Source organism: Bombina bombina, chromosome 6, assembly GCF_027579735.1.
Source record: "Bombina bombina isolate aBomBom1 chromosome 6, aBomBom1.pri, whole genome shotgun sequence".
NCBI lineage: Eukaryota > Metazoa > Chordata > Amphibia > Anura > Bombinatoridae > Bombina > Bombina bombina.
Window position 1 is genome coordinate 316,502,951 of NC_069504.1, and position 23,621 is coordinate 316,526,571.

At 40.8% G+C, this 23,621-nt stretch overlaps 1 protein-coding gene across 1 annotated transcript in view; it reads right to left on the reverse strand.

The window, feature by feature from the left end:
* PTPRQ (protein tyrosine phosphatase receptor type Q) overlaps positions 1-23,621 on the reverse strand; it is a 538,955-nt gene that overhangs the window by 210,705 nt on the left and 304,629 nt on the right. The window contains 1 exon segment of the mRNA XM_053719240.1: positions 10,886-11,149. Within this exon segment, the coding sequence (XP_053575215.1) occupies positions 10,886-11,149 (264 nt within the window).

Genomic DNA, 23,621 nt, shown 5'->3' on the forward strand with positions numbered 1-23,621 from the left:
TGATTTTTCTAAGGTTTTATGGAAGGATGAAATGAGAGTGAGTCTTGATGGGCCAGATGGATGGGCCCGTGGCTGGATTGGTAAAGGGCAGAGAGCTCCAGTCCGACTCAGACGCCAGCAAGGTGGAGGTGGAGTACTGGTTTGGGCTGGTATCATCAAAGATGAACTTGTGGGGCCTTTTCGGGTTGAGGATGGAGTCAAGCTCAACTCCCAGTCCTACTGCCAGTTTCTGGAAGACACCTTCTTCAAGCAGTGGTACAGGAAGAAGTCTGCATCCTTCAAGAAAAACAGAATTTATGCTTACCTGATAAATTACTTTCTCCAACGGTGTGTCCGGTCCACGGCATCATCCTTACTTGTGGGATATTCTCTTCCCCAACAGGAAATGGCAAAGAGTCCCAGCAAAGCTGGTCACATGATCCCTCCTAGGCTCCGCCCACCCCAGTCATTCGACCGACGGACAGGAGGAAATATATATAGGAGAAACCATATGATACCGTGGTGACTGTAGTTAGAGAAAATAATTCATCAGACCTGATTAAAAAACCAGGGCGGGCCGTGGACCGGACACACCGTTGGAGAAAGTAATTTATCAGGTAAGCATAAATTCTGTTTTCTCCAACATAGGTGTGTCCGGTCCACGGCGTCATCCTTACTTGTGGGAACCAATACCAAAGCTTTAGGACACGGATGAAGGGAGGGAGCAAATCAGGTCACCTAAATGGAAGGCACCACGGCTTGCAAAACCTTTCTCCCAAAAATAGCCTCCGAAGAAGCAAAAGTATCAAATTTGTAAAATTTGGCAAAAGTGTGCAGTGAAGACCAAGTCGCTGCCTTACATATCTGGTCAACAGAAGCCTCGTTCTTGAAGGCCCATGTGGAAGCCACAGCCCTAGTGGAGTGAGCTGTGATTCTTTCAGGAGGCTGCCGTCCGGCAGTCTCATAAGCCAATCGGATAATGCTTTTAAGCCAAAAGGAAAGAGAGGTAGAAGTCGCTTTTTGACCTCTCCTTTTACCAGAATAGACAACAAACAAGGAAGATGTTTGTCTGAAATCTTTAGTAGCCTCTAAATGGAATTTTAGAGCACGGACTACGTCCAAATTGTGTAACAAACGTTCCTTCTTTGAAACTGTATTCGGACACAAAGAAGGTACAACTATCTCCTGGTTAATATTTTTGTTGGAAACAACTTTCGGAAGAAAACCAGGCTTAGTACGCAAAACCACCTTATCTGCATGGAACACCAGATAGGGCGGAGAACACTGCAGAGCGGATAACTCTGAAACTCTTCTAGCAGAAGAAATTGCAACTAAAAACAAAACTTTCCAAGATAGTAACTTAATATCTATGGAATGTAAAGGTTCAAACGGAACCCCTTGAAGAACTGAAAGAACTAGATTTAGACTCCAGGGAGGAGTCAAAGGTCTGTAAACAGGCTTGATCCTAACCAGAGCCTGAACAAATGCTTGAACATCTGGCACGGCTGCCAGTCTTTTGTGAAGTAAAACAGATAAAGCAGATATCTGTCCCTTTAGAGAACTTGCAGATAATCCTTTCTCCAAACCTTCTTGTAGAAAGGATAGAATCTTAGGAATTTTTATCTTGTTCCATGGGAATCCTTTAGATTCACACCAACAGATATATTTTTTCCATATTTTATGGTAAATGTTTCTAGTTACAGGCTTTCTAGCCTGAATCAGAGTATCTATTACAGAATCTGAAAACCCACGCTTTGATAAAATCAAGCGTTCAATCTCCAAGCCGTCAGTTGGAGGGAAACCAGATTTGGATGTTCGAATGGACCCTGAACAAGAAGGTCCTGTCTCAAAGGTAGCTTCCATGGTGGAGCCGATGACATATTCACCAGGTCTGCATACCAAGTCCTGCGTGGCCACGCAGGAGCTATCAAGATCACCGAGGCCCTCTCCTGATTGATCCTGGCTACCAGCCTGGGGATGAGAGGAAACGGTGGGAATACATAAGCTAGGTTGAAGGTCCAAGGTGCTACTAGTGCATCTACTAGAGTCACCTTGGGATCCCTGGATCTGGACCCGTAGCAAGGAACCTTGAAGTTCTGACGAGACGCCATCAGATCCATGTCTGGAATGCCCCATAATTGAGTTATTTGGGCAAAGATTTCCGGATGGAGTTCCCACTCCCCCGGATGGAATGTCTGACGACTCAGAAAATCCGCTTCCCAATTTTCCACTCCTGGGATGTGGATCGCAGACAAGTGGCAGGAGTGATTCTCCGCCCATTGAATTATCTTGGTCACTTCCTTCATCGCCAGGGAACTCCTTGTTCCCCCCTGATGATTGATATATGCAACGGACGTCATGTTGTCTGACTGAAACCTTATGAATTTGGCCTTTGCTAGTTGAGGCCAAGCTCTGAGAGCATTGAATATCGCTCTCAGTTCCAGAATGTTTATCGGGAGAAGAGACTCTTCCCGAGACCATAGACCCTGAGCTTTCAGGGATTCCCAGACCACGCCCCAGCCCACTAAGCTGGCGTCGGTCGTGACAATGACCCACTCTGGTCTGCGGAAGCTCATTCCCTGTGACAGATTGTCCAGGGTCAGCCACCAACGGAGTGAATCTCTGGTCTTTTGATCTACTTGAATCGTCGGAGACAAGTCTGTATAATCCCCATTCCACTGTCTGAGCATGCACAGTTGTAATGGTCTTAGATGAATTCGTGCAAAAGGAACTATGTCCATTGTTGCAACCATCAAACCTATTACTTCCATGCACTGCGCTATGGAAGGACGAGGAACAGAATGAAGTACTTGACAAGAGCTTAGAAGTTTTGATTTTCTGACCTCTGTCAGAAAAATCCTCATTTTTAAGGAATCTATTATTGTTCCCAAGAAGGGAACTCTTGTTGACGGGGACAGAGAACTTTTTTCTTTGTTCACCTTCCATCCGTGAGATCTGAGAAAGGCTAGGACGATGTCCGTATGAGCCTTTGCTTTTGACAGAGACGACGCTTGGATCAGGATGTCGTCCAAGTAAGGTACTACTGCAATGCCCCTTGGTCTTAGAACCGCTAGAAGGGACCCTAGTACCTTTGTGAAAATCCTTGGAGCAGTGGCTAATCCGAATGGAAGTGCCACAAACTGGTAATGCTTGTCCAGAAAAGCGAACCTTAGGAACTGATGATGTTCCTTGTGGATAGGAATATGTAGGTACGCATCCTTTAAATCCACGGTAGTCATAAATTGATTTTCCTGGATAGTAGGTAGGATCGTTCGAATAGTTTCCATTTTGAACGATGGTACCCTGAGAAATTTGTTTAGGATCTTTAGATCCAAAATTGGTCTGAATGTTCCCTCTTTTTTGGGAACTATGAACAGATTGGAATAAAATCCCATCCCTTGTTCTCTTATTGGAACTGGATGTATCACTCCCATCTTTAACAGGTCTTCTACACAATGTAAGAATGCCTGTCTCTTTATTTGGTTTGAAGATAATTGAGACCTGTGGAACCTTCCCCTTGGGGGTAGTTCCTTGAATTCCAGGAGATAACCTTGAGAAACTATTTCTAGCGCCCAAGGATCCTGAACATCTCTTGCCCAAGCCTGAGCAAAGAGAGAAAGTCTGCCCCCCACTAGATCCGGTCCCGGATCAGGGGCTATCCCTTCATGCTGTTTTGGTAGCAGTGGTAGGCTTCTTGGCCTGCTTACCCTTGTTCCAGCCTTGCATTGGTTTCCAGGCTGGTTTGGGTTGTGAAGTATTATCCTCTTGCTTAGAGGATGCAGAATTAGAGGCTGGTCCGTTTCTGCGAAAGGGACGAAAATTAGGCTTATTTTTAGCCTTAAAAGACCTATCCTGTGGGAGGGCGTGGCCCTTTCCCCCCGTGATGTCTGAAATAATCTCTTTCAAATCAGGTCCAAATAATGTTTTACCTTTGAAAGGAATGTTAAGCAATTTTGTCTTGGAAGACACATCCGCTGACCAAGACTTTAGCCAAAGCGCTCTGCGCGCCACGATAGCAAACCCTGAATTTTTCGCCGCTAATCTAGCTAATTGCAAAGCGGCATCTAAAACAAAAGAGTTAGCCAATTTAAGTGCTTGAACTCTGTCCATAACCTCCTCATACGAAGATTCTTTATTGAGCGACTTTTCTAGTTCCTCGAACCAGAAACACGCTGCCGTAGTGACAGGAACAATGCATGAAATTGGTTGTAGAAGGTAACCTTGCTGTACAAAAATCTTTTTAAGCAAACCCTCTAATTTTTTATCCATAGGATCTTTGAAAGCACAACTATCTTCGATAGGAATAGTAGTGCGTTTGTTTAGAGTAGAAACCGCCCCCTCGACCTTGGGGACTGTCTGCCATAAGTCCTTTCTGGGGTCGACTATAGGAAATAATTTCTTAAATATAGGGGGGGGAACAAAAGGTATGCCGGGCCTTTCCCACTCTTTATTTACTATGTCCGCCACCCGCTTGGGTATAGGAAAAGCATCGGGGGGCACCGGAACCTCTAGGAACTTGTCTATCTTACATAGCTTCTCTGGAATGACCAAATTGTCACAATCATCCAGAGTAGATAACACCTCCTTAAGCAGTGCGCGGAGATGTTCTAATTTAAATTTAAATGTCACAACATCAGGTTCAGCTTGATGAGAAATTTTTCCTGAATCTGAGATTTCTCCATCAGACGAAACCTCCCTCATGGCCCCTTGAGATTGGTGTGAGGGTATGTCAGAACAGATATCATCAGCGTTCTCTTGCTCTTCAGTGTTTAAAACAGAGCAATCGCGCTTTCTCTGATAAGTAGGCATTTTGGATAAAAGATTTGCTATGGAGTTATCCATTACAGCCGTTAATTGTTGCATGGTAATAAGTATTGGTGCACTAGATGTACTAGGGGCCTCTTGTGTGGGCATAACTGGTGTAGACACAGTAGGGGATGATGTAGTATCATGTTTACTCCCCTCATTTGAGGAATCATCTTGGGCAATATCATTATCTGTGGCTTTACTGTCCTTACTTTGTGCGGACACTATGGCACAATTATCACATAAATTTAAATGGGGAGACACATTGGCTTTCATACATATAGAACATAGCTTATCTGATGGTACAGACATGTTAAACAGGCTTAAACTTGTCAACAAAGCACAAAAAACGTTTTAAAATAAAACCGTTACTGTCACTTTAAATTTCAAACTGAAAACACTTTATTACTGAATATGTGAAAAAGTATGAAGGAATTGTTCAAAATTCACCAAAATTTCACCACAGTGTCTTAAAGCATTAAAAGTATTGCACACCAAATTTCAGAGCTTTAACCCTTAAATTAACGGAACCGGAGCCGTTTTCAAATTTAACCCCTATACAGTCCCAGCTATATGCTTTGCTGAGACCCAACCAAGCCCAGAGGGGAATACGATACCAAATGACGCCTTCTAGAAGCTTTTTTAGTGATTCTTAGATCCTCACACATGCATCTGCATGCCTTGCTCTCCAAAAACAACTGCGCAGTAATGGCGCGAAAATGAGGCTCAGTCTATAACTAGAAAGGCCCCCAGACTAAAAAAGGTGTCCAACACAGTGCCTGCCGTTTTTTAAACGTTCCCCAAGATTATAATGCCAATTATTAGCTAGAATCTGCATAATATGCCCCAATAAAGCAATCGTTTTAGCCCATAAAAATGTCTACCAGTTTTTAAGCCCTTTTTTAAGCCCTTTATTCTTTTATATCTGACTAAGAAAATGGCTTACCGGTCCCCATGAGGGGAAATGACAGCCTTCCAGCATTACATGGTCTTGTTAGAAATATGGCTAGTCATACCTTAAGCAGAAAAGTCTGCTAACTGTTTCCCCCAACTGAAGTTACTTCATCTCAACAGTCCTGTGTGGAAACAGCAATCGATTTTAGTTACTGTCTGCTAAAATCATCTTCCTCTTACAAACAGAAATCTTCATCCTTTTCTGTTTCAGAGTAAATAGTACATACCAGCACTATTTTAAAATAACAAACACTTGATAGAAGAATAAAAACTACATTTAAACACCAAAAAACTCTTAACCATCTCCGTGGAGATGTTGCCTGTGCAACGGCAAAGAGAATGACTGGGGTGGGCGGAGCCTAGGAGGGATCATGTGACCAGCTTTGCTGGGACTCTTTGCCATTTCCTGTTGGGGATGAGAATATCCCACAAGTAAGGATGACGCCGTGGACCGGACACACCTATGTTGGAGAAAACATGATTTTCATGCAGGACAATGCTCCATCACACGCGTCCAAGTACTCCACAGCGTGGCTGGCAAGAAAGGGTATAAAAGAAGAAAATCGAATGACATGGCCTCCTTGTTCACCTGATCTGAACCCCATTGAGAACCTGTGGTCCATCATCAAATGTGAGATTTACAAGGAGGGAAAACAGTACACCTCTCTGAACAGTGTCTGGGAGGCTGTGGTTGCTGCTGCACGCAATGTTGATGGTGAACAGATCAAAACACTGACAGAATCCATGGATGGCAGGCTTTTGAGTGTCCTTGCAAAGAAAGGTGGCTATATTGGTCACTGAATTGTTTTTGTTTTGTTTTTGAATGTCAGAAATGTATATTTGTGAATGTTGAGATGTTATATTGGTTTCACTGGTAAAAATAAATAATTGAAATGGGTATATATTTGTTTTTTGTTAAGTTGCCTAATAATTATGCACAGTAATAGTCACCTGCACACACAGATATCCCCCTAAAATAGCTATAACTAAAAACAAACTAAAAACTACTTCCAAAACTATTCAGCTTTGATATTAATGAGTTTTTTGGGTTCATTGAGAACATGGTTGTTGTTCAATAATAAAATTAATCCTCAAAAATACAACTTGCCTAATAATTCTGCACTCCCTGTATATATATATATATATATATATATATATATATATATATATATATATACACACACACACACACACTGTACTGTGCTGTGCTGTCATGCCATGCCTCCTACAAACTATACATGACATATTGACATTCATTCACAAACAATCATAATGATTGTCAGTCTGCCGCGGCACACCTGAGGATCTCTCACGGCACACTAATGTGCTACGGCACACTGGTTGAAAAACACTGATCTATGAGAACACACTATAAGGACAAGATTTTTAAGTACAATGTCTCTTCAATGTCCCTATAACAGTCACTTCTGCACTATTCTGCAAAAATCTTAAAACATGTTTTATTAGATTTTTACGAAAAACATGATAATAAACTTGAAAATCAGTATATCAATTCCTTTCAAAACATGATTTGTAAAAACTAAATTTCAAAGCCTAATGATGTGTAATTATTCAGCTAGATTACGAGTTTTGTGTTAGAGGCTATGCGGTGCTAACGAGCAGTTTTCCCTCACCGCTCAATTACATGCAGCGCTGGTATTACGGGTTTTTACAAACCCGGCGTTAAAAGACAATAAGCGAGCGTTGAGCAAAATTTTGCTCATTACCACACTCCAATACCAGCGCTGCTTAAGTCAGCGGTGAGCTGGTCGTACGTGCTTGTGCACGATTTCCCCATAGGAATCAACTGGGAGAGCCGGCTGAAAAAAAGTCTAACACCTGCAAAAAAGCAGCGTAAAGCTCCTTAACGCAGCCCCATTGATTCCTATGGGGAAATAAAAGTTTTGTTTACACCGAACACCCTAGCATGAACCCCCAAGTCTAAACACCCCTAATCTTACACTTATTAACCCCTAATCTGCCACCCCCGACACCTACATCATTCTTATTAACCCCTAATCTTCCGCTCCGGACACCGCCGCCACCTACATTATACTTATAAACCCCTAATCTGATGCCCCAACATTGCCGACACCTACATTATATTTATTAACCCCTAATCTGCCATCCCCCAATGATGCCGCCACCTACCTACACTTATTAACCCCTAATCTGCCGCCCCAACGTTGCCGCAACTATAATAAATATATTAACCCCTGAACCGCCGCACTCCCACCTCGCAAACATTAGTTAAATATTATTAACCCCTAATCTGCCGTCCCTAACATCGACACCACCTACCTACATTTATTAACCCCTAATCTTCCACCCCCAACATCGCCGCCACTATAGAAAATGTATTAACCCCTAAACCTAAGTCTAACCATAACCCTAACACCTCCTAAATTAAATATAATTTAAATAAATCTAAAGAAAATTACTATCATTAACTACATTATTCCTATTTAAAACTAAATACTTAGCTATAAAATAAACCCTAAGCTAGCTACAATATAACTAATAGTTACATTGTAGCTATCTTAGGATTTATTTTTATTTTACAGGCAAGTATGTATTTATTTTAACTAGGTACAATAGTTACTAAATAGTTATTAACTATTTAATAACTACCTAGCTAAAATAAATACAAAGGTACCTGTAAAATAAAACCTACACTACTAACACCTTACACTACACTATAATTAAAGGGACACTGAACCCACATTTTTTCTTTCATGATTCAGATAGAGCATGCAATTTTAAGCAACTTTCTAATTTACTCCTATTATCAATTTTTCTTCATTCTCTTTCTATATTTATTTGAAAAAGAAGGCATCTAAGCTTTTTTATTTGTTCAGCACTATGGACAGCACTTTTTTATTGGTGGATGAATTTATCCACCAATCAGCAAGAACAACCCAGGTTGTTCACCAAAAATGGGCCGGCATCTAAACCTACATTCTTGTATTTCAAAAAAAGATACCAAGAGAATAAAGAAAATTTGATAATAGGAGTAAATTAGAAAGTTGCTTAAAATTTCATGCTCTATCGGAATCACAAAAGAAAAACTTTGGGTTCAGGGTCCCTTTAAATAAATTAACTAAATTAACAACAATTAAATCAATTAAATTAAATTATCTAAAGTACAAAAAAACCCCCACTAAATTACAGAAAATAATACACAAATTACAAGATATTTAAACTAATTACACCTAATCTAATTGATTGGAACAGCCAATAGAATGCGAGCTCGATCCTATTTGCTGATTGGATCAGCCAATAGGATTGAACTTCAATCCTATTGGCTGATTGCATCAGCCAATAGGATTTTTTCTACCTTAATTTCCGATTGGCTGATATAATTCTATCAGCCAATCGGAATCTAAGGGACGCCATCTTGGATGACTTCACTTAAAGGTACCTTCATTCGTCTTTAGTCATCGGATGAAGAAGATGCTCCGCCTCGGATGTCTTGAAGATGGACCCGCTCTGCACCGGATGGATGAAGATAGAAGATGCCGTCTGGATGAAGACTTCTGCCCATCTGGAGGACCACTTCGCCAGGCTTGGATGAAGACTTCTCTCGGGTTCGTTGAGGACTTCGGCACGGCTTGGATGAAGACTTCTCCCGGTAAGTCAATCTTCAGGGGGTTAGTGTTAGGTTTTTTTAAAGGTGTATTGGGTGGGTTTTATTTTTAGGTTAGGGTTTGGGCTTGCAAAAGAGCTAACTGCCCTTTTAAGGGCAATGCCCATCCAAATGCCCTTTTCAGGGCAATGGGGAGCTTAGTTTTTTTTTATAGTATTTTATTTGGGGGGTTGTTTGTGTGGGTGGTGAGTTTTACTGTTGGGGGAGTTGTTTGTATTTTTTTTTTTTTACAGGTAAAAGAGCTGATTACTTTGGGGCAATGCCCCGCAAAAGGCCCTTTTAAGGGCTATTGGTAGTTTAGTTTAGGCTAGGGTTTTTTTTTATTTTGGGGGGCTTTTTTATTTTGATAAAGCTATTAGATTAGATGTAATTAGTTTAAATATCTTGTAATTTGTTTATTATTTTTTGTAATTTAGTGGGGGGTTTTGTACTTTAGCTAATTTAATTGATTTAATTGTTGTTAATTTAGTTAATTTATTTAATTTATTTAATTATAGTGTAGTGTTAGGTGTTAGTGTAACTTAGGTTAGGTTTTATTTTACAGGTACTTTTGTATTTATTTTAGCTAGGTAGTTGTTAAATAGTTAATAACTATTTAATAACTATTCTACCTAGTTAAAATAAATACAAACTTGCCTGTAAAATAAAAATAAATCCTAAACTAGCTTATATTTAGGGGTTAATAACTTTAATAAAGTGGCGGCGACATTGGGGGCGGCAGATTAGGGGTTAATAAATGTAGGTAGATTGCGTCAATGTTAGGGACAGCAGATTAGGGGTTAATAATATTTAACTAATGTTTGCGAGGTGGGAGTGCGGTGGTTTAGGAGTTAATATGTTTATTATAGTGGCGGAGACGTTGGGGGCGGCAGATTAGGGGTTAACAAGTGTAGGTAGGTGGCGGCGACATTGGGGGTGGCAGATTAGGGGTTAATAAATATAATGTAGGTGTCAGCGATGTTGGGGGCAGCAGATTAGGGGTTCATAAATATAATGTAGGTGGCGGTGGTGTCCGGAGCGGCAGATTAGGGGTTAAAAATTTTATTATAGTGTTTGCAATGCGGGAGGGCCTCGGTTTAGGGATTAATAGGTAGTTTATGGGTGTTAGTGTACTTTTTAGCACTTTAGTTATGAGTTTTATGTTACGGCGTTGTACCATAAAACGGGGTAGGGTGTACCGCTCACTTTTTGACCTCCCAGGACAGACTCGTAAAACCGGCGCTATGGAAGTCCCATAGAAAAAAAGTTTACATAAGTCGTTTTGCGGTAAGGCCAAAGAAGTGTGCGGTGACCCTAAATCTTCAAGACTCGTAATAGCATTGGTAGTGAAAAAGCAGTGTTAGGATCTGTTAACGCTGCTTATTTACCCTAACAAACAACTCGTAATCTAGCCGATTGTCTTTTCGGTCTGTAATACTAGATTAGTAAACATAACTTAGTGCTGTACATATATACGTTACATTTCAATAATGTTAATCACAAATGAATATAAACATTTACCTTCTTCAGATTTAGTAGTGGCGTTACATTCTTCCTCCATTCCTTCCCCAGCAGAATTCACAGCTTTTATTTTTAAATAGTAAGTGGTATTTGCAAGTAGTTCTCTAAAAGTGTAGACATTGCTCAGCACATAAGTATCTTCACCTTCAAATGTTATGATGTAATTGGTTACCATTCCATTAGGTCGTACTGGTGGGTCCCATTGAAGTAAAATTGACTGCCAACTAGTTGATAAGCAATATAAATTCTGGACTCTATCAGGAACTTAAAAGATGGAGAAAGAAAAATGTTTACAGTTTAGCACAAGTACATTGGAATAAGAAATCAGTGGCAGTTCACAGAAAGCACAACACAAGGTATATAAAACAAATTTTTGCTTTAAAGGAAAAGACAAGTCAAAATTAAACTTTCATGATTCAGATAAAGCATGCAATTTTAATCAACTATCTAATTTATTCCTATTATCAATTTTTCTTCATTCTCTTGTTATCTTCTTTTGAAAAGGCAAGAATATAAGCATAGGAGCCGACTCATTTTTGGTTTAGCCCCTGGGTAGCACTTTCTGATTGGTGTCTAAATGTAGCCATCAATCAGCAAACGCTACCGAGGTGCTAAACCAAAAATGGGCAGACTCCTAAGCTTACATTCAAATAAATGAATCATAAAAATTTCATTTTGACTATACTATTCCTTTAAGTATTAAATTAATTAAATTAAGTATTTATATGTGGTTTTATAATACAGTGACAATTCTGTTTATGTAAAATATCAATTACATATTAAAGGGAAAATACACTTAAAAATAGATTGCACATAAAGGGCTACTTTACACTTAGTGTGCTAAATTTATTGTGTGCGCGATAAAGCAATATTAGAATTTTGTTTTGTTTTTTTATTTTTAAATATATATTTCTATTTATGTCTGAAAATGTTAATGTAACATATATATGTACACCTATATATATATATATATATATATATATATATATATATATATATATATATATATATATATATGAATATATACAAAGGTAAAATGCATATATACAGTAGATATACATATATATATATATGAGGAGGCAAAGAGCACCACAGCCAAACTGTTAAGTATCACTTCCCTTCCCACAAGCCCCAGTCATTCAACCGAAGGGTAATGAAGAAAAAATGAGTAACACAAAAGGTGTAAAGGTGCCTGAGGTTCAGTCAAAAAATAACTGTCTAAAAATAAAGGGAAGGGCCGTGGACTCACCATATCCAGAAATAAATAGATTTATCAACTAAGCATAAATCCTGTCCACGGCTTTATCAATTACTATTGGGAATCAATAGCCAAGCTAGAGAACACAGATGAATAGGGAGGGACAAGACAGTTAGACCTAAACAGAAGGCACCACCGCTTGAGGAACCTTTCTCCCCCAAAAAAGCTTCAGCCGAGACAAAAGTATCAAATTTGATAAAATTTGGAAAAAGTATGCAGGGAAAACCAAGTTGCAGCCTTGCAAATTTGTTCTACAGAAACTTCATTTTGAAAACCTAAGAAGAGGAAAAGCTCTAGTGGAATGAGACGTAATTCTCTCAGAAGGCTGCTGACCAGCAGTCTCATAAACAAAAACAAATTAAACTTCTCAACCAGAACCAGAGGGAAAGAGAAGAAACAAACGCTTTCTGACCCTCACAATTTCCAGAGAAACAAACAGAACAGAAGACTGGCAAAAATCCTTAGACACCTGTAAATAAAATTTTAAAGCACGCACAACATCCAGGTTGTGCAACAAACGTTCCTTATGACAAGAAGGACTAGGACATAGAGAAGGAACAACAATTTCCTGATTAATATTTCTGTCCGAAATCACTTTTAGGAAGGAAACTTAACTTAGTATGAAGAACCGCCTTATCGGCATGAAAGATAAGATAAGGCAAATCACACTGCAAGCTGAGAGTTCCGACACTCTCCGAGCAGAAGAGATAGCAATGAGAAACCAAACCTTCCAAGATAACAACTAAATATCTTTGGAAAGCAAAAGGCTCTAAGTAGGAGCAACAGACTTAAACACAGGCCTGATTCTGACCAGGGCCTGACAAAAAGATTACACATCTGGCGCGTCCGCCAGACGCTGATGAAAACAATTAAGAGCAAAATGATAAGCTATAAAATTTACAATCTTCCTCAGACACTAAAACTTCACCTCCTCGTTGCACCTAAGGCAAAGAGAATGACTTGGGTTTGTGGGAAGGTACGTGATACTCAACAGTTTGCCAGTGGTGCTCTTTGCCTCCTTCTGCTGGCCAGGAGTAGTATTTCCAACAGTAATTGATGAAGCCGTGGACTCACCATATCTTTGGAAGGAAATACCTATTTAAATTAAAAATTAAATTTTCTGTATGTGAAGAACATTGGAATTTGAAATATTAATAACTCCTGTCATGTGCAAAAGTATTGCTTTCAACTTGTAATACGAGTGCTAATGCAAGCATGCAAATTCATAATTTATGATTTCCTGATAATTAATTTCTTTCATGTGATGAGAGTCCACATTCCATTACACCTGGGAATTACCTTTCCTGACCATTAGGTGGAGGCAAAGATTTCCAAACCCCAAGACCGCTATAAAACACCTTAGACCTTACCAAAAATGAGTCTGATGTATAGCTAAGCAGAATAAGTAGGAAAATAAGTAGGAAAAGGAATTAAGAACCAAAAATAGGAGCACGGAAAAAAGATGTGCCAACAAATAACCATCAAGATTAGCAATCTTTATATGAAACAAAACTATAAAAGCAGAAATCTGCCCATTCAAAGAAATGGTAGATAGGCCCTTAATCAAACCACCCTGTAAGAACTGAAAAATTTCTAGGAATGCTAAAAGTCATGATCTATACACTAAGAAATAAAGCCTTCCAGAGTGTATGATATATCATCTTTGTCACAGGCTTATAAACCTGGATCAAAGTTTCAATCACAGAATCTGAGAAACCTCTATGCTTAAGAACTAACTGTTCAGTTTCTATGCCATCAAACTTAGAGATTTAAGATCCGGATAGAAAAATGGAGCTTGAGACAGAAGGTCTGGTAATAGAGATGGAGGCCATGGAGAGCAGCTGGACGTCTAAACGAGATCTGCATACCAAATTCTGTGAAGCAATTCTGTGAGGTTCTCTAACCTTATCTTGGAAATCAGTCTGGAAAGAAAGACCAGAGGAGGAAAAAGATAAGCAAGCTGAAATGACCAATGAGCTACTACAGCATCCACAATCTCCATCTGAGGGTCCCTGCACCTTCGCAAAGTACCTGGGAAGTTTGTTGTTTAACCAAGAAGCCATCAAATCTATCTCTGGGAGACCCCAAATACTCACAATCTGATTGAACACATTTTGGTGAAGAGACCATTCCCTTGAGTGCAAACACTGATGACTGAGAAAATTTGCTTCCCAGTTGTTCACTCCTGGAATATGAACTGCAGAAATCAGACAAGAAATGGCTTCTGCCCATGAAATAATTCAAGACACCTCCCTCATGGCTAGGGAAATGTGGGCTCTGCCTGATAATTTATATAATCCAGTGCTGTGACATTGTCTAATTGGAAACAAAGATTTTCTACAGAGTCCAAGTATGAAGAGCTCTGAAAATAGCAGAGTTGTAGAATATTTATAGGCAACCAAGCCTCCCAAGGAGCTGAAACCCTTTGTGCTCTTAGAAACCCCAAACAGCTCCTCAACCTGAAAGAATTGCATCTGTAGTGATCACAGTCCATGTAGGATGAGCAAAAGAAACCCCTTGAATAAGGAACTGACTAATCTTTTGAAATAGCCGAGTATGATCCCTGCACTACTGACGAAGCATACAAAGCTGAAGAGTTTTTGTGTGAAATCAAGCAACTAGAATTGCATCTGAAGCTGCAATTATAAGACCCAGTACTTCTATATAAAGAGCAACAGAAGGAAAAGAGAGAGACTGAATGTGCAGACAGGCTGACACCAATTTTAGCCTTCTCTGATCTGTTAGATAAAGACTCATGGAGGCTGGCTCTATTTAAAACTCCAGAAAAGTAACCTCTCTCTGAGACACCAAAGAACTCTTTGGTAAATTGATCGTCCAACCATGCTGTTGAAGAAACAACAACAGTCTGTTGGTGTGAGTTTCTGCTAAAGGAAAAGAAGGAGCTTGAACCAAGATATTGTTCAGGTAAAGAAACACTGCAATGCCCTGAGATCTGATCAATGACAGTAGGGCATCTAGAACTTTTGAGAAAATTCTTGGAGCTATACCCAGATCAAATGGTAAAGCAACACACTGAAAATACTTGTCTAGAAAGGCAATCCTCAGACACTGGTAATGTTCCTGTGAATTGGAACATGAAGATAAGCATTCGTCTATTGTGGACATAAACTAACCTTGATGAACAAAATGCAAAATAGTCTGAATAGTTTACATTTTCAAAGTAGAAATTCTGACAAACTTGTTCAGAGCTTTTAGATCAGAACTGGCCTGAAAATTCCCTCCTTCTTTGGAACAACGAAGACATTTGAAAAACATCCAATCCCTTGTTCCTGCAACTAGAGCAATCACTTCCATAGTTTCTAGATCTGAGACTGACACTTGAGCTTTTAAGGGAGTCCTTGGAACATTGGACAGAAAAAAACTTCCTCTGGGAGGCCTCGTTCTGAAACTTATTATAACCCTGAGAAACTATATTTAGGACTCAGGGATCTGAAACAGACTCAAACCAAGCCTCTTGGAAAATGCTTAACCTGCCCTCTACCAAAGCCTCTGGGTCGGGGGCCTCACCTTCATGCAGACTTGGAAGTAGGGGTGGATTTTTTGGCTTGCTTAGGTCTGTTTCAATTAGCACTAGGCCTCCAGGCTGGGCCAGAGGAGCTATGCTTCTGAGAAGAGGAATAAACTTTCTGTTCCTTGTTCAAACGAAAGGAATGAAAATGATTGGAGGCTTTAGATTTCCTCTTGGACTTCACGTCCTAAGGAAGAAAATCCCCTTTACATCTAGTAGGAGTAGAAATTATAGAATCCAAATCAGAACCAAACAATTTATTTCCCTGAAAAGAAAGAGATAAAAGTCTAGATTTAGATACCATATAGGACTCAAGCCATAAAGCTCTCATAGAAAGGGCTGCCAATGACATGTTCTTGACATGAATCTTAATAATGTCAAATACAGCATCACAAATAATGGAATTGGCACTCTTGAATAATTCCAAAATGTTAAATAAAAATCACTGGCAGATTCATTAGAAAACTGCTCTGAGAGACAAGTTAAAGGGAGAGTCAACCCAAAATTTAAAATAAGTTATTCCTATAAACTTTCTAACGATTATTATTTTGAACAATAGCCCAATTTAGTAACCTAAAGCGTTTCTAAGTATTAGTACAGGTGGCCCTCGGTTTACAATGGTTCAATTTGCACCGTTTCAGAATAACAACCTTTATTTTCAGTCATGTGACTGCTATTGAAAAGAATTGAGAAGCAGTGCATTGATTAAATAGCCAGTAGGTGGAGCTGTCCGCTTGTGTTGCAGCAAAGATATGCAAGCCAAGCAAGCTGAAATTAATCAGTTTAACCAGACCTGAGCTATCGAGCATCTTGCAAAGGAACAAGATCTTCCTGTCTATAAATCAGTCCAGATTGGAATGCATAGAAAGAACTGTTTGCAGAAAAAACAGAATTTATGCTTACCTGATAAATTACTTTCTCCAACGGTGTGTCCGGTCCACGGTGTCATCCATTACTTGTGGGATATTCTCCTCCCCCACAGGGAAAGGCAAGGAGAGCACACAGCAAGAGCTGTCCATATAGTCCCTCCCAGGCTCCGCCCCCCCAGTCATTCGACCGACGGTTAGGAGAAAAAAAGGAGAAACTATAGTGTGCTGTGGTGACTGTAGTGTATAGAGAAAGAAATTCTTCAAACCTGATTAAAAAACCAGGGCGGGCCGTGGACCGGACACACCGTTGGAGAAAGTAATTTATCAGGTAAGCATAAATTCTGTTTTCTCCAACATTGGTGTGTCCGGTCCACGGTGTCATCCATTACTTGTGGGAACCAATACCAAAGCTTTAGGACACGGATGAAGGGAGGGAGCAAATCAGGTTACCTAAACAGAAGGCACCACGGCTTGCAAAACCTTTTTCCCTAAAATAGCCTCCGAAGAAGCAAAAGTATCAAATTTGTAGAATTTGGACAAAGTGTGCAGAGAAGACCAGGTCGCTGCCTTACATATCTGATGAACAGAAGCCTCATTCTTGAAGGCCCATGTGGAAGCCACAGCCCTAGTAGAGTGAGCTGTGATTCGTTCAGGAGGCTGCCGTCCGGCAGTCTCGTAAGCCAATCGTATGATGCTTTTCAGCCAAAAGGAAAGAGAGGTAGCAGTAGCTTTTTTGACCTCTCCTCTTGCCAGAATAAACTACAAACAGAGAAGACGTTTGTCTGAAATCCTTTGTTGCTTCTAAATAGAACTTTAAAGCACGGACTACATCTAAATTGTGTAACAAGCGTTCCTTCTTTGAAACTGGATTCGGACACAAAGAAGGCACAACTATTTCCTGGTTAATATTCTTGTTGGAAACAACCTTTGGAAGGAAACCAGGTTTAGTACGCAAAACAACCTTATCTGAATGGAACACCAGATAGGGCGGATTACACTGCAGAGCAGATAATGCAGAAACTCTACTAGCAGAAGAATAGCAACCAAAAACAGAACTTTCCAAGATAACAACTTGATATCTATGGAATGTAAGGGTTCAAACGGAACCCCTTGAAGAACTGAAAGAACCAAATTTAGACTCCAGGGAGGAGTCAAGGGTCTGTAAACAGGCTTGATCCTGACCAAAGCCTGGACAAAAGCTTGAACATCTGGCACAGCTGCCAGTCGTTTGTGTAACAAGACAGATAAAGCAGAAATCTGTCCTTTTAGAGAACTCGCTGATAATCCCTTATCCAAACCTTCTTGGAGAAAGGAAAGGATCCTAGGAATTTTAATCTTACTCCATGAGAATCTCTTGGATTCACACCAACAGATATATCTTTTCCATATTTTATGGTAATCTTTCTAGTCACAGGTTTTCTGGCTTGTACCAGAGTATCTATCACAGAATCCGAAAACCCACGCTTAGACAAAATCAAGCTTTCAATTTCCAAGCAGTCAGCTGGAGAGAAACTAGATTTGGATGTTCGAATGGACCTTGTACTAGAAGATCCTGTCTCAAAGGTAGCTTTCATGGTGGAGCCGATGACATATTCACCAGGTCTGCATACCAAGTCCTGCGTGGCCACGCAGGAGCTATCAAAATAACCAAGGCCTTCTCCTGTTTGATCCTGGCTACCAGCCTGGGAATGAGAAGGAACGGTGGAAACGCATAAGCTAGGTTGAAAGTCCAAGGCGCCACTAATGCATCCACTAGAGTCGCCTTGGGATCCCTGGATCTGGACCCGTAGCAAGGAACCTTGAAGTTCTGACGAGACGCCATCAGATCCATGTCTGGAATGCCCCATAATTGGGTCAACTGGGCAAACACCTCCGGGTGGAGTTCCCACTCCCCCGGATGAAAGGTCTGACGACTCAGATAATCCGCCTCCCAGTTTTCCACTCCTGGGATGTGGATCGCAGACAGGTGGTAGGAGTTATCCTCCGCCCATTTGATGATCTTGGTCACCTCTCTCATCGCCAGGGAACTCCTTGTTCCCCCCTGATGGTTGAAGTAAGCAACAGTCGTCATGTTGTCTGATTGGAATCTTATGAATCTGGCCTTTGCTAGTTGAGGCCAAGCCCGGAGAGCATTGAATATCGCTCTCAGTTCCAGGATGTTTATCGGGAGAAGAGACTATTCCCGAGACCATAGACCCTGAGCTTTCAGGGAATCCCAGACCGCGCCCCAGCCTAATAGACTGGCGTCGGTCGTGACAATGACCCACTCTGGTCTGCGGAAGCTCATTCCCTGGGACAGGTGATCCTGGGTTAGCCACCAACGGAGTGAGTCTCTGGTCTTCTGATCTACTTGAATCACTGGAGACAAGTCTGTATAGTCCCCATTCCACTGTTTGAGCATGCACATTTGTAATGGTCTTAGATGAATTCGCGCAAAAGGAACTATGTCCATTGCTGCAACCATCAACCCTACTACTTCCATGCACTGAGCTATGGAAGGCCGTAGAACAGAGTGAAGAACTTGACAAGCATTTAGAAGCTTTGACTCTCTGACATCTGTCAGGAAAATCTTCATTTCTAAAGAATCTATTATTGTTCCCAAGAAAGGGACTCTTGTTGACGGAGACGGGGAACATTTTTCTATGTTCACCTACCACCCGTGAGATCTGAGAAAGGCTAGAACAATGTGTGAGCCTTTGTCTTTGAAAGAGACAACGCTTGAATTAGGATGTCGTCCAAGTAAGGTGCCACTGCAATGCCCCTGGGTCTTAGAACCGCTAGAAGGGACCCGAGCACCTTTGTGAAAATCCTTGGAGCAGTGGCTAGTCCGAATGGGAGAGCCACAATAGGTAATGTTTGTCCAGAAAGGCAAACCTTAGGAACTGATGATGATCTTTGTGGATAGGAATATGCAGATACGCATCCTCTAGATCCACGGTAGTCATAAATTGACCCTCCTGGATTGTAGGTAAAATCGTTCGAATAGTTTCCATTTTGAACGATGGCACTCTGAGAAATTTGTTTAGAATTTTTAAATCCAGAATTGGTCTGAAAGTTCCCTCTTTTTTTTTTTTTTTTGGGAACTACAAACAGATTTGAGTAAAACCCCTGACCTTGTTCCACAGTTGGAACTGGGAGTATCACTCCCATCTTTAACAGGTCTTCTACACAATGTAAGAATGCCTGTCTCTTTACTTGGTTTGAAGATAAGTGAGACATGTGGAACCTTCCCCTTGGGGGTAGTTCCTTGAATTCTAGAAGATAACCCTGAGAGACTATTTCTAGTGCCCAGGGATCTTGAACATCTCTTGCCCAAGCCTGAGCAAAGAGAGAGAGTCTGCCCCCTACTAGATCCGGTCCCGGACCGGGGGCTACCCCTTCATGCTGTTTTGGTAGCAGCAGCAGGCTTCTTGGCCTGTTTACCCTTGTTCCAGCCTTGCATTGGTTTCCAAGCTGGTTTAGTCTGGGAAGCGTTACACTCTTGTCTAGAGGCTGCAGAGTTGGAAGCCGGTCCGTTCCTGAAATTGCAAAAGGAACGAAAATTGGACTTATTCTTAGCCTTGAAAGGTTTATCTTGTGGGAGGGCATGGCCCTTTCCCCCAGTGATGACTGAAATAATCTCTTTCAATTCTGGCCCAAAAGGGGTCTTACCTTTGAAAGGGGTATTAAGCAATTTTGTCTTGGAAGATACATCCGCCGACCAAGACTTTAGCCAGAGCGCTCTGCACGCCACAATTGTAAACCCTGAATTTTTTGCCGCTAACCTCGCTAACTGCAAAGCGGCGTCTAAAATAAAGGAATTAGCTAACTTAAGTGCGTAAATTCTGTCCATGACTTCCTCATATGGAGTCTCCCTACTGAGCGACTTTTCCAGTTCCTCGAACCAGAACCACGCCGCTGTAGTGACAGGAATAATGCACGAAATAGGTTGAAGGAGGTAACCTTGCTGTACAAAAATCTTTTTAAGCAAACCCTCCAATTTTTTATCCATAGGATCTTTGAAAGCACAATTGTCCTCAATAGGAATGGTCGTGCGCTTGGCTAGGGTAGAAAACTCCCCCTCGACCTTAGGGACTGTTTGCCATGTGTCCTTCCTGGGGTCGACCATAGGGAACAATTTCTTAAATATAGGAGGAGGGACAAAAGGTATGCCTGGCTTCTCCCACTCCTTATTCACTATGTCCGCCACCCGTTTAGGTATCGGAAAAGCATCAGGGTGCACCGGGACCTCAAGGAACTGTCCATCTTGCACAATTTTTCTGGGTTGACCAGATTGTCACAATCATCCAGAGTAGATAGTACCTCCTTAAGTAATGCGCGGAGATGCTCTAATTTAAATTTAAATGTCACAACATCAGGTTCTGCCTGCTGAGAAATTCTTCCTGTATCAGAATATTCCCCATCTGACAAACCCTCCCTCACTGCCACTTCAGATTGGTGTGAGGGTATGACAGAAAAATTATCATCAGCGCCCTCCTGCTCTACAGTGTTTAAAACAGAGCAATTGCGCTTTCTCTGAAATGCTGGCATTTTGGATAAAATATTAGCTATGGAGTTATCCATTACTGCCGTCAATTACTGCATAGTAACAAGCATTGGGGCGCTAGAAGTACTAGGGGTCGCCTGCGCGGGCATAACTGGTATAGACACAGAAGGAGATGATGTAGAACTATGTCTACTTCCTTCATCTGAGGAATCATCCTGGGCAACTTTACAATTTGTGACAGTTCTGTCCTTAATTTGTTTGGACGCAATGGCACAATTATCACACTATATTTGAATGGGGAACCACATTGGCTACCATACATACAGAACATGATCTATCTGAAGGTACAGACATGTTAAACAGGCTTAAACTGGTTAATAAAGCACAAAAACCGTTTTAAAACAAAACCGTTACTGTCTCTTTAAATGTTAAACAGGGCACACTTTATTACTGAATATGTGAAAAACTATGAAGGAATTATCCAATCTTTACCAAATTTTCACCACAGTGTCTTAATACATTCAAAGTATTGCACCTAAATTTTCAAGCTGTTAACCCTTAAAATGTGGAAACCGGAGCCGTTTTTAATTTTAACCCCCTTACAGTCCCAGCCACAGCCTTTGCTGCAACTTCACCAATCCCAGGGGGGTATATGATACCAAATGAAGCCTTCTAGGAACGTTTTTAGTGGATTCCAGACCCTCACACATGCAGCTGCATGTATTGAACTCAAAATTAACTGCACAGTAATGGCGCGAAAATGAGGCTCTGCCTACTACAGAGAAAGGCCCTTCCTGACTGGGAAGGTGTCTTAACAAGTGCCTGCTGCTAAAAACGTTCCCCAATGTTATAAAAGTGTGAAATACAACTTCAAACTGCATATAATACTTAAATAAAGCAATCGATTTAGCCCCTAAAAGTGTCTACCAGTTTATAGCCCATAATAAGCCCTTTATTCTGTTTGAGACTAAGAAAATGGCTTACCGGTCCCCATGAGGGGAAATGACAGCCTTCCAGCATTACATGGTCTTGTTAGAAATATGGCTAGTCATACCTTAAGCAGAAGAGCCTGCTAACTGTTTCCCCCAACTGAAGTTATCTCATCTCAACAGTCCTATGTGGAAACAGCAATCGATTTTAGTTACTGTCTGCTAAAATCATCTTCCTCTCACAAACAGAAATCTTCATCCTTTTCTGTTTCAGAGTAAATAGTACATACCAGCACTATTTTAAAATAACAAACTCTTGATAGAAGAATAAAAAACTACAACTAAACACCACAAACTCCTCACCATCCCCGAGGAGATGCTACTTGTTCAGAGCGGCAAGGAGAATGACTGGGGGGGCGGAGCCTGGGAGGGACTATATGGACAGCTCTTGCTGTGTGCTCTCCTTGCCTTTCCCTGTGGGGGAGGAGAATATCCCACAAGTAATGGATGACACCGTGGACCGGACACACCAATGTTGGAGAAATGCAAGTGAAGTCTGTGTTGTGTGATTATTTTATTAGGTTTATAATGCTGTTTAGCAAATGTTTTTGTTCATTTAACTTAGTTTAATTATATATTCTGTGTTGTGTGATTATTTTATTAGGTTTATAATGCTGTTAGCATTTAAAGTCTTCATTTCAAAGCTTTAAAAATAATGTATTAGGTGTTACTTATGACAATTTTGAGAGGGGCTTGGAACCTAACTCCCTCACTTCTCATTGACTTACATTATAAACTGGGTTTCAATTTACAACGGTTTAGATTTACAACCATTCCTTCTGGAACCTAACTCCAGCGTAAACTGAGGGCTACTTGTACTTACTTTTGTTTCGTCTGGCTGTTTAAAATGTCTGCCTTCCCCCTCCCATATTTCGTCACAAGTATCTTTATGGTTGTGCAGAGCTAACAGCTAATTTTCGCCCGTACACACTCCCGTGTTTTGCACATGCGCAGTGCCCTGATAACACTGTAGGGGGAGGAAAATTACACTTGAAAATGACACGTCTAGGAAAATAAGAAAGTATTTAGAGTTCCTTTTTGAAACCTCCCCCTACAATGTTATCGGCGCACTGGGCATGCGCAAAACACGGGAGTGTGTATGGGCAAAAATTAGCTGTTAGCACTGCACAACCATAAAGATACTTGTGACGAAATATGGGAGGGGGCAGGCGGACATTTTAAAGAGCCAGACAAGACAAAAGTAAGTACTAATACTTAGAAACGCTTTAGGCTACTAAATTGGGCTTTAGTTCAAAATAATAATCGTTAGCTGGCCTAAACAAATACCCTGCTTGCAGAAAGGCCCTTCTATAAAATAATTCTAACTTCCTATGTAAAAGGATCCTTTCCCAAAGGGATTATAGCATGCTTAGCCAAAGTGAAAATGGCCCCGTCTACTTAAGGGACAGTCTCCCACAGTTCAGTCTTAGAGGCAGGTAAGGGATATAACTTCTTAAACCTTGCAGAAGGGTTAAAATAATTAGCTGGTTTAGAACATTACCTAGAAACTATCTCAGAGACAGCATCAGGAATAGGAAAATCCTCAGGGGTTTTAGCAACAGTTTTAAAGACTGAATCTAAGTGATTATAAGGCTTATCCTCAGA